At 32.2% G+C, this 13,018-nt stretch overlaps 1 protein-coding gene across 1 annotated transcript; it reads left to right on the top strand.

Moving 5' to 3' along the window:
• The first annotated feature begins 1,137 nt into the window (after positions 1-1,137).
• On the top strand, positions 1,138-3,672 carry LOC115970258 (receptor-like protein 52). Its single transcript, XM_031089919.1, has 2 exons — positions 1,138-2,974; positions 3,497-3,672. Exons 1-2 carry the CDS (start codon positions 1,138-1,140, stop codon positions 3,670-3,672), a joined length of 2,013 nt encoding a protein of 670 aa, XP_030945779.1.
• Positions 3,673-13,018: the final 9,346 nt, after the last annotated feature.

Genomic DNA, 13,018 nt, shown 5'->3' with positions numbered 1-13,018 from the left:
TAAAAATCATATTAGACTAAAAAACAAACCAAAAAAAAAAAAAAATCCCTTTATTAAAAAAAAATCTCTACCGAGAAAAATTTTAAATGAATTATATATTATGACTATATGTTTTGTTTGACATTTTGGTGGTTGGATTATTCAAAATTAAAATTTTAATATTTCAGTGCTATCATATTGTTCAACTCCACCAACAGAGTTATTTTTTAAAAATTTTATTTTTTATATTTTTCGTCATTAACAAGATGACTTTATAATTTAGTATCATTATTGATTAGAATTTTTTTTATTTTTTTTTATGTTGCTATTAATGTCAATTACAATAAATCATTGCTACTTATTCTTAGCTTAGCTCAAGGTTTGATTTCCTCTCAAAAAAAAAAGCTCAAGGTTTGATTGAGAGACTATAAACCTTTTTAGATCTGAAGATATTTGTTTATTAGTAAGTAAGTTAGGTTTTATTCTAAAGAATTTACAAATTTTAAAAAAATAAATAAATAAAAAAACCTACTGAAAATGAAATTTCACTATTATTGTTGTTGTTGTTGTTGTTGCTGTTTGATAGTTACAATTTACAATAATGAAGGGAGTGAGGATTTAAACTCTAAAAATACAATGATGTGTGTGTTAGATACAAGACTCGTGATAAATTTCACCATTACTAGCATAATATGGCTTTGATATCTCAATTTTTTTTTTATAAAAAATATATTAAATATTTTGAATTGTGTCAATGACTAATAAGAACTAGAAAATCAATAGATTTGTTTATAGAGTGGTTATACTTGTACTTATTCTAATAATTTCTATTGCAACAATGACACTAGAATGTTTAATCATGAATATTATTAAAACAAGGTTCACAACAAAATATAAGATGATATCATAACTAATTCTTTGATTTTTTATATCAAAATGAAAATTATTACGAATTATCTTAGAATTAATCACCAATTATTTTTAGAATGGGTAATGATTAGTTTACAAAATGGTGCAAAGTTTTCTCATACTTGGCCCCAACGTAAATTTCCCTGGTTCACGCCTTATAAAATTAAGCAAATTCTTAGTGATTGCTCACCAATTGGTCATCTTTGAGTTGAGAAACCGAAATACCGAACTAAGCGTCCAAAATTCCAAATGACCATAACAACTATCTTCCTCTCCTTCATTCTCCTCCTTTTCGGACATGCGAACTCTGAGTCTCAGCTAAATGACAAAGAACAAACAGTCCTCCTGAAACTAAAGCAACATTGGCAAAACCCACCATCTCTAAGCCACTGGCAAATTCCACCATCTCTAAGCCACTTAAACTCCTCCCACTATTGTAACTGGCCAGAGATCACCTGCACCAACGGCTCAGTCACCCGACTACTTCTTCAAAACAAGAACATCAACCAAACAGTCCCACCCTTCATTTGTGACCTCAAGAACCTCACAGTCATTGACCTTTCATACAACTTCATTTCTCAAGAGTTTCCTAAAGCTCTCTACAACTGTTCCAAGCTTGAAGAGCTCGACCTCTCGCAGAATTACTTCCACGGCACAATCCCCGTTGACATTCACCGCTTGTCTGGCCTGCACCGCCTCAACCTTGGAGCCAACAGCTTCTATGGTAACATTCCAGCATCTGTTGGACAGTTAACGGAGCTAAGGACGCTTCAGCTTTTGCAGTGTGCGTTCAACGGTTCTTTCCCGCGAGAAATAGGCAACTTGTTCAAACTTGAGTCACTGCAGCTGGCCTATAATGTAAACATGACAGCAGCAGAGTTGCCTTCGAGTTTCACTAAGTTGAAGAAGCTTAAGCTTTTATGGATTACTGCGTCTAATTTGAATGGAGAAATCCCAGACACGATTGGAGAAATGGAGGCTTTGGTGCATTTGGATTTGTCAATAAACAATCTGACTGGGAAAATTCCAAGCAGTCTGTTTATGCTAAAGAATTTAAGTGTTGTGTATCTTTACAAAAACCAATTTTCTGGGGAGATTCCTCTGGTGGTTGAAGCATTAAACATTGATGTTATTGACCTCTCCAATAATAAATTGACCGGAAGCATACCTGATGATTTTGGCAGACTCAAAAACATGACAGGTCTAAGTTTGTATTCCAATCAATTATCTGGAAAAATCCCGGACAGTATTGGCCGTCTTCCAAGTCTGATGGTCCTTAAAGTGTTTAGCAACAATTTAACAGGGACTCTACCTCCGGACTTTGGGCGGTATTCTATGCTTGTAGAGTTCCAGGTTGCGGACAATAAGCTTGAAGGCAAGTTACCAGAACACTTGTGTGATAATGAAAGGTTGGTGGGTGTGGTAGCTTATAACAACAACCTCACTGGAGAATTGCCTAAGTCGCTTGGCAATTGCAATGGTTTGAAAATTGTGACTGTTTACAATAATAGGCTTTCTGGGGGTATTCCTAGTGGCCTATGGACATCGTTGAATTTGAGCGTCTTGATTTTAAGCCACAATTCGTTTACAGGCGAGCTTCCGCAAAGAGTGGCAAGGAATCTCTCAAGATTGGAAATAAATAACAACATCTTTTCTGGTACGATTCCAGCTGGAGTGTCTTCCTGGAAGAATTTGGTGGTATTTGTGGCGAGTAATAACCTCTTTACTGGCATAATTCCTCCAGAATTAACATCTCTTCCTTATTTAACAACTCTTTTTCTTGATCAAAATCGACTCTCGGGTCCCCTTCCACAAGATATTATATCATGGAAAACGTTAAATGCTCTAAACCTTCGCCGAAATAAAATCTATGGACTTATTCCTCGGGAATTAGGCAATTTGGCCGGTCTTACTGAGTTGGACTTGTCAGAAAACCAATTTTCTGGTCCAATCCCACCAGAACTTGGCCTCCTGAGACTCACTTTGCTCAATCTCTCTTCCAATTTTTTGTCTGGGAGGATCCCGATACAATTCGAAAATGATGCATATGCCAGTAGCTTCTTCAACAATTTAGCACTTTGTGCGAGTAAGCCAACTCTGAATATTAGAAAATGTGACTCAGAGGTAGAGCCCCAAAAATCGAGCAAACATCCATCCCAGTGTCTTGTTTTAATAATATGTATGGTGGCAGCTGCTCTATTAGGTTTGTTAGTTTCATTATTCGTGGTCAGATTTCATCGTAAGAGAAAGCGTGGATTAGATTCCACATCCACATAGAAGCTTACCTCATTCCAAGGCTTTATTTCACACAAAAATGAGACATCTTATTAGGATTGATAGAAAATAATATAATTGCTAGTTGTGGATCAGGGAAGGCACATGGTGTTATTGTTAATCATTCACATGATGTTACTGTGACGAGGATTTAGAATAACCAAAAGCTGGAGGAGTAGCTTGAAAAATAATTTCTTGCATAAGTTAAAATACCGAGTTCAATTCAACATTCCAACATATCCAGTGAAGTTACTCTGTTTTATTTCCTTTAATAATTCAAAACTTGTTGTGTATGAGTACTCAAAAACCATAGACTAGATTGGTGGTTGCATAGGAACAGTAGAGCATCAAACGTCTCAGTTCTCACCTCCTGTTAAAACAATAGATGGCAGTGCAGAGCATCATAGCAGAGTCGGTGAGCTAAGGTGCATGAGTCAAGCAGCAGCAAGTGCAGCACCTGATGAGCAAAGGTGCACAGGCCAAGCAACAAGGCTAGCACAGATCTTCTAGAAGTAATTGAAGAAGTTCCTTATCATGAGCTATTCATCCATAACTTTGAGGAGTTAGTTCCACGAAGTTATGCAGTTAGAGAGTTTGTTATTTCTGAATGCCACATGTAAAGTTTAGATGGTTCTAGTAACAATTTTTAGCGCCAGATTAGGAAGTTAGTTATTTTGCTTGGTTCAAACTGTATATAAGTAGGATTAGGCTATGTATTTCAATTCAATTGATTGTAAAACTCTTTTCTTCATCAATGAAATTCTCTGAGTTTTATTTAGACGATTTCTCTAAGAATTTTACACCTCCAATCATTCATGGAGTCATGCAGATGTGAAACCAAGCAACATCCTTTTAGATAATAAGTTTTTTTTGTATAGATTAGAGATATCCTGGAAGTTTTCATTTGCTACGTGAACATTTATTAATTTGTCAAATGAACTCTTCAAACTATGTGATGCCAATCCTACTAGAAAATGGATCAGACTTATCAGAACATTAATAATTAAAATAAATATGGATCATTTTTCTTTGATTTTTTTTTGGATGAAAATGAGAAACAGAAAATTAATATGTTCCAGAGTCTTCCTTGAGATCTAAAAAATGGCCCACGTGTCGCCACCGAATCTCCACGTGGGAACTGTCCACGTGCATCTTCATTATTGGATGCTTCCGTCATATTCTTCGTGCGCTAGAGAACACCCACCTAATTATACTACCTACAATTACCTTCTTTTTTTTCTTTTTTCTTTTTTTGGTTAAAAAACCTACAATTACCTACAATTAGCTATTAAGAATCATACATACCCACATATTTCATCTCTCTTTTTAAATGAAACTAATAGGGAGGATTGCAAATGAGAAATAATATCAAGATGGTTTTTCTCCACTGTGTTTTTCACTTGAGAATGAGTAGCCTTTTTTTTTTTTTTTCTTCTCAGCAAAACACAGAATGAGTAGCCTTTACCAGACCTGAAGTAGCCCTTTGTCGACCACTTTCTTCTTCTTTTGTTTTCACTTGGCTTTTTCCTCTTGTAATTTTATTTCCCAAATGGATTTTCATGGACTGAAGAATCTTCACTTTATGACTTTTGCTTCAACTGCTTGTCTGCCTTTTGAATTATTGCTGTCACACAGCTTCTTTTATATTCTTTTTACATTTATTTAGGAAAAAGACAACAGCCCACTTGCTTTACCATCCAGAGAGTCTTCAATAGTCATCATATTATAATGTTGAGAAAGATTGTCACCATGTTCACACTTAAACTGGACAATTATCCCCTATATTCTTTTTCGTACGAGACTTTTGAAATAATTGTGATTGGGTCTTGGCTTTTTTGATGAAGTTTTGGTATTGAATTATTGATCATTTGGACTGAACAATTGATTTTGAATCTGCATTATTAGATCAGCGAATCTGAGGCAATGTTTGGTATCTCCAACAAAAATAACTTTGGTAGCTTTCACCTATTTCATCTCTCTTTTTAATGAAATTTAGAAATAATATCTCGGCATAGTTTTCATGTCAAATCTTAAACAGAAAGTTGTTATTAGTTCTAATTTAAATATACAATTATTTTTTTTTTTATTTTTTTTTTTTGCACACCTGTAATAACCAATAACAACCTTCTACTAAGACATTTTTGTAAAAGTATTGTGAACATAATATTTCCTAGATTTATTGTTCGAGCAAATTATACTTTTGTACTATAATCTTTGACCATGATTACACTTAATCTTCAAATTATCAAAATATCAAATTGACCTCCGAAATTGTAAGGTGGTTTCAAACGTTGTTTATTTTGGTTTCGGTTAAGTATGACAAAATTGAACATTGAAAGATCTTGTGTCAAGATGGATAAATTAGTATTTTTAATGTTAAATTTTATTAGATTTAACACTAACACAAACAGTAAGTGTACATTATATAAATATTTTAAAATTGAGGATCAATTATGCGTTTCAATAGTTTAAGGATTAAGTGCAGTTAAGGTGAATGGTTACTATGGAAAATTTATTTTGTATTGTTTTTCTTCAACTAAATTAAAGAGTTTGGGTTTTCCTTCCATATAAAAAGAAAAAATAATGCTACATCTATAACATTTTATCTATACTATTTATAAGAGGATTTTTCTCTTTGCATTGGACTTTTATATAGTTCAAAAATACCTCTCAATCTTACCTTAACAAGAAAAAAATTTGAGAACAAACTAGTAAAAATATATATTTAACTCCACTTAAAATGTCTTCAAAACAAACTTATCCAAAATTTTATTTTTGAAAGAAAATTATGCCAGTAAACCCAAAAAAATAACGATTATTTCCGATATCAATTTCTCGCATAAAATTTATTGCGCAAGTAGATCATTATTCTAGAAAGGCAATGGTGTTCCATCCAAAAAATAGAAATGGGCGAGCAAAGGCAACATCCACGTCAGCATACACGTGTCGAATAAATGAGGAGCCGTCTAGTATACGTATTAGGTAGAGTGTATATACGGAATGGTGGTTGTTGAGGTGGCGCGTGGAGAATCGCACTGGCCATTTATTGTATTCCAATGCCACCTCGTCCGTGCGCGTGTTCATTATATTTAAACTTCTGGCATAGATCCTATCCAATACTCACTCATCTCTTGAAGTGGGATCCATGCCAATTGAAGGGCTATCAACAAAATACTCTTGGTGCTTCACATTCATGCCATGCTGCTCACTAACAACAACTAAGGGATTACTTTCACACAAAAAAAGGTAACTAATGGATCAGATTCTGATTATGATGATGACTAAGATGTTGATAATAATAGCAAAATCAGTATGTACTTTAAAATCAAGGGAAAGAAATATAGAATATCTAAATCAGCGACAATGACATCTAGAACACTTCTAAACTACAAGTCCAACAAAGCGACATAACTGGCATTCATTTATTTCTAGTATCACCTTTAAATAAATGGATCCAAAGCTATTGAACAATTATATTCCATATGCTTTAAAAAAAATTGGAAATAAAAAATGCTTCTATTCATATCAGAGTATATAACATCATGATCTTACATCTGTGTATCTAATGTGGGTTATGCTTCCATGGGTGTTTACCCACAACACTGCCCCAATAAAATGTGTCCATTGTCATATAAAATCTGTTAGCTGTCAATAGTATAGGTTCTAATTAAGAAAAATAAAACGTTTTACTGAATGCACTGGATTACTGAGAAATGACAAGATATGATAGTGAATCAATGAGGTGAAACATTATACTGGTCACAGAACAGTTTCATGGGATATAGTTTACAAAAGAATAGATGGATCCATGTCAGACCTTGCTGTGATGGCAAATATTTTCTTACCCAAACGAAGAGTCATAGGTTTGAGTCCAAAAATCAACCTCTCCAAAGTTGAGAGTCAGTCAACTTACCAATCACCTTTCTCAAAAACCCAAAATCAGGAACCTTGTATAAGATGACCTACTAGGGTCCGTTTGGTACATGTGTTTAAACATATGTTTTCAGTTTTTAAACAATATTATATGTATTTTCACACACTTTTTCACTCACACGTATTTACAAAAAATACAAGCAACGTTATTAGAACAACATTACCAAACGGACCCTTAATTTCCAAGAGTTTGGAATAGCTATGCCTTCCAACACGTCATATATATTGCCTTTTTTATTTATTTATTATTTATTTCTCACTATAAGTTTTTGTTCCATTGTAAAACTATCATTTCAATGGTGGATCAGGTCCCCCACAACAGTCAAATAGTAATTTTTAAGTATGTTTTTGCTGCAATCTTTGTTCATTCATTGTAATGAAAGCATTTTAAAAGAATGATTTGGGTTTGGTTTTTGGTCCTTTTTTTTATATATAAGTTTTATTGATAAGTACAAATTTTTTCTGTTGATAAAATTTATAGATAGATTTAAGTTTGGAAATGATTATATATAAGATATTATTTCAAATTCATAATGCAAGTGTTTGTTGAGAATGTGTTCGTGTGTTTGTTTCTCTAAAATAAAGAGTAATTGTCTCACATTATTTAAGAAACTGTATTATGTGTAGTATAACTTAGCATACGTTTCCTTAAAAATTACTATAACTTTTTAATAAAGTTTGTAATGTACCTTTATTTTAAAAAATATTTGTTGAGAAAAAAAATTCTTCGCATTTAATTCTTTTATTATTAAAATTCATATAATACAGTTTGTGCTACTAATAACTAATAAGTCTTCTTCAAATTCCTTTATTACTATTTTGGTTCATCACAAAGTGAGATTTCTTTGTGATAAAATGGGCCGGTCCAAATTGCCAAGATTTTCTAGGCAATGACACTACTTTGACATAAGTGCTTCCACGAAATGTATATATATTATGGGTCCGTTTGGATACAACTTATTTTTGCTGAAACTGAAAACACTGCAGTAAAATAATTTTTAAATGGATGAATAGTGCCGTGAGACCCGTGAACAGTACATGAACAGTGTCTTTTGTCCCCTACACAGTGCTCACATATGATGCTACTATTCACATGCTAAAAAAAAAAAAAAAAAAAAACGGATGGCAAAAAACGCAAACGTGGGTTTGGAAACGCGGATCCAAACCCACACTATGTCCATCGTTTGAAGGAAGAAAAGAAAAGTAATCAATCAACAAAGAAAATTAGCCCTTGGTGGTACTTTTTTAAAAAAAAAATTTGTAGAGATTTTGATTAGAATAGGGGGAAAAATCTTTACAAGAAAGGAAAATTGCATGAGAAGATTGGACAATGATAGGCTATTACATAAAACATTACTAAGTTTAAGTCCATTCCACTCCAAACATTCAAAATGATTTGAAAATATAGGAGCCATGTGTCTCGACTAAGAAAAAACATTTTAATCAATTAAAAAAATTTGCTTGCGTGATCTTTAGTCCCTGCTGCTACTTCCAGCATTTTATGTCACGACTTTATTTTCTTTCAAAAACTTCAATTAGAAGAAAAGAGAAAGCCTATATCTTTTCGGTGAAAGGAGAAGTCGCATGAAAAAAAGATAGGATAATGATATCAATATGACCACATCATTTTACTCACTCTTTACCACAAGTCTCTCATGTGACTAACTATGAGTAGTAGATAAAAAATAGTGAGCCTAGGGCCAGCTCCACATTAAAGCTAGGGTGGTCACAAGACCACCCTGACCTAAAAGAAAATATTTATTATATATCAAATTTAAAATTTTTATGATCTTTTTACCCTTAAAAAAATTTGTTATCATCCTAAATTTTTTAAGGCCCAATATAATTAAACTCTGAACAAAATTTGGTAACAAACTTGGTTGTAGTAGTCTAAGGCTACAACTCTACTTAATATTTTTTTTATTGGTTATGAATTTTGATAAATCCACCACTGAATTACATTTTCTTCTTATATCTTCTATACTTGCAAACTTTCAATAAGATCAAAGATCAATAGTTATATCATCAATCAAATGTTTAAATTTCGAGTTTTTGTAGTCTAAAATTATACATAAAAAAATAAGTATATGAATCGAAGAATAAATAGCACTCAATTGGCATAAAATTTGACATGTTTTTAAAAGCATAAAAAACATGCAATTAACGGTTATATTTTCAAAAATATAGTTATGTTAATAATTTGTTTAGTGAAAGTTGTAACCTAAGACTACAACTAAGTTTATAGTCAAACTTTATCCTTAAACTTTGGTCCTCTTAACAATATATTAGGCCCTTACAAATAAAAAGAAAAAGCCCAAGAAAAAAGTTTATTGAACTGAAATTTGAAAGAGATGTAGACTATTATGTGATCATTTCAAAATAAGAAAACTTATATAAGGAAATTGTAACATTTTATGTATTTGCGTGTTTTTTTTTTTTCTTTTTTTGTGGTCAATATATGAATTTTTTTTTTTTTAATTAGATTTTGTATAATTTAAGTTTTCATAATGATCACAGTAAACAAAATTCCAAGAGCCACCACTAAGTGAGCTCAAATAAAAGTAATAGGTAAATAGTCACAATCTACTACATAGGATAGCTAGGAGAAAGAGTGTAATAAATGTTGTAGTCCTAAAATAGCTTAATATGATATCTAAGGGTTGCAACATAAAACTCTCATAAGTTTGCAGTCTACTATATAAAATAGTTGTCGGAAAAAGTGTGATAAAAGTTATGATCTTAGAATAACTAGATATGATATATAAGGATTGCAACATAAAACTCTCATAAGTTCATCCTACTCAAAACATTCATGACAAAAATAATGTTTTCATTCTTTAAATATAGTTTATACTCTAGTTTTTTCCTTAAAAATTAAAACATTCTATTTTCATTTTTAAAAAATTAGATGTCCCTCATTTCATCCTTCCATTTGCTTTCGTTAAGCTTTTCTTTATTGGCGTGTCTAATATTTTAGGGGTGAAAATAGAACCTAAACTATATTTAAGGGATAAAAAAAATATATAGTTTAAGTTTTATTTTCGCCTTTAAAATATCATTTATCTTCTATTTTATCAATTCATCAACTACATCCTAATAAAAATAAAAACATATGATAGGAGTGGACAAAAGGGGAAAATATACAACACTTTAAATCTTCAGAATATTAAAAATTAATTAATTTTAGGAACAAAAATAGAACCTAAATTATATTTAATGGGATTCTCAAATATATATATATATATATATATATATATATTTAATGGTAAAATGAATATTTTAGTGAAACGTTCAATATGATTTGAAAGGAAAAGAATTAAAAAAAGAAAATGAATAAAAGGATGACGTTTGTGCTTGCATAACCATTTCTTTATTAATATTAAACCATTTTTCAAGGTAGAATATAACACTGAAATAGTGAAATTGTTGATTCCCCTCATTTTCACATGCGACTTTTACTTTCACGTAAAAAGTTTGGTTTCATTATCAGATCAACCTAGTCCTTACAAAACAGGAAGAGACAAAGTGGAGGAATCTAGTATCTAAGAGATGTATTGCCTTCTCCTTTCTTAGAAATTTGGTTTATCACAATTAACCTTAAGTCCTTACAAAGAAACGAAGAGTCGAGTTGTAGGAAACTAGTTACTTAGAGCCGGATTCCTCTCTATCTCTATCTATTCTCAACGTTTGAACATAAAAATCTACCCCCAATGATAGCCTTGAGGCGCTATATATATACACTCACATTGTCAATTCTGATGATATATACTACTACCTAGTACCTATTATCCACTTGTATGCAATTTGTCCCACTCAAACAAATACATGTGTTACCTACTTTTCCAGTTTTGATAGACTTTAACTGAAACTAAACATTCAAATTATATAATGTCCAAGTAATACTAATCTTTCTTTCTTTTTTTGGGTTTATTTTAGCAGTTTTTTTTTCCTTCCAAATAATGAAATAATCCCCAAGTCTCCAATAGTCCAACCTACAATATTTCAAATACTAGCGATGATAATTGCCTTCCACCAAAAGCGTTAGGTTAGGGACTTGAGTTTGGAAATCAGTCTCTTCCAAAAAAAATTAGAATTAAGGTTATTTATCATGACCACTCCTAGACCTCACTAAAGTAGGAGTTTTGTACAATAAGTACGATCTTCTTTTTTATGAGTAGTGTTTACTTTTTTAAAACTGAAATCGTGACTTCAAATTAAAAAGATTTTACACACAACTATGTGTGTTAACAGAGTATGCGTCAGCATACTTATCCCCTTTTTTTTATTAATATTTCAAACACCAAACCAAGAGGCAAAATAATAAGAAAATCTATGAACCAAAGGACCAATATCTTGCACAACATTGAAGATACGATTCATATGAACTAAACTAACATAAATATCCAAAAATAAATAAAGGGAAAGGAAAGACAGTCTATCTTGGCATGTAGTGGTTGTTGATCCATTATATTTATACGGTCTCATACCCATGTGTTGTACGAAAATTTTGTGCTTATTCAGTCGGCCTAAACACAGAGTATCGCTGCTGAATTGTAAGCAGTAAGGGTCGTCTTGTTACAGCTAGCTCTTACCATGGATTGAATTAGTTTTAAGTTGAATTGAATGCTGAAGTTGTTGTAGATTTCATTAACAATATCAACACTCGACTAATGGAATTTTTGAGACCAACTGCTGGTGGTTGAAGAATCAATTCAGCCAATGTGAGTTTCACAGTTCTTATCAGGAAGCTAACTATTATGAAGATGCGTTAGCTGAGCTATGTTCTCATCAAGAGTGACTTTTTGTTATTCGTGGGAGGTCTCCGAGCACTGTTATTACTCGGCTTTCTTTGATTTTTTTTTTTTTTTTTCTATTTGATAATTGCTTTCTTTGATAGTTGAACTATATAAACTTCTCATTTTCTTTCTATTTAATCTATTATGTCAGATCTACCAAAAATAATTACAATTATTTGCTAAATCAATTAACCTCTACTGAGTCATGGAACGCAGAATGGGGCATAAAATGTGGCCCTAGCAAATTAAAGTAGTCTATGCTTAAGTTCAAATATGAGTGTTTAGGTCAGAGATCGACTTGTAATTAATTAGATTCAAAGCCAGAAAAAATTAATAAACATACAAACAAAGGTGAAACAATAAATGAGAAAGAATAAAATAGAGAGAGAGAAACAAAATTGGGTTTTGATCTAAACGAATATATGTGTGTGCGTGTGTGTGTGAAATGTGCACGTGAATGATGTAATTGAGCTTAAGTAATAAGAGTAAGTGTCTGTTTGGTTTTACTTTTTGCCCAAAAAAACACGATGGCGTTTTGTAAATGTATATATTTTGACATTTGGTAAGATTTCAAAATTGCACTTAATGGCTCCAATATCATTATTTTTTGCTTTTTTGTGTTGCACCTTTCAAAATGCTTTTTTTTTTTTTTTTTTTGATACCAGCTGAATAACATTAAACATAAAGGAGGATACAAAGTTAAGCCTTAGCAGGCTAGTTCAGGTTACAAAAAGACCAGGATAGTTAGCAGCTATTGATGCTATGTTAAGTACATTTGTCATGACTAGTCTAGGAACAAAATGGACAAAAATACACAAGCTTTGCTGCTTTAAATGCCAAAGGTCAGAAAGGAGAGCCTGATCTTGCCACGAGGATTTGCTGGACGAGTTGCAGATTTGGACTAGTTTTTTATGGTTGCATAGAACAAGTATTCTGCAGAAACCATGATCCTTGGCTATGAAAAGGGCTTCCACCATTGCCTCCTGAGTCACCATATATACTGATTGTCTACCACTATTGGCTGCACCTCTGAACAAAGAGATCCTTTCCATAGTAGTAGCTTCAAAAGCGTAGCCATATCTCCTAGTTCTTCTATTTCTGCTAGCTGCCACTTTGATGATTAACTG

This window comes from Quercus lobata, chromosome 12 (genome assembly GCF_001633185.2).
Source record: "Quercus lobata isolate SW786 chromosome 12, ValleyOak3.0 Primary Assembly, whole genome shotgun sequence".
Lineage (NCBI taxonomy): Eukaryota > Viridiplantae > Streptophyta > Magnoliopsida > Fagales > Fagaceae > Quercus > Quercus lobata.
The sequence above is the reverse complement of the archived record's forward strand: the minus strand, read 5'-3'. Positions and strand labels throughout refer to the sequence as shown.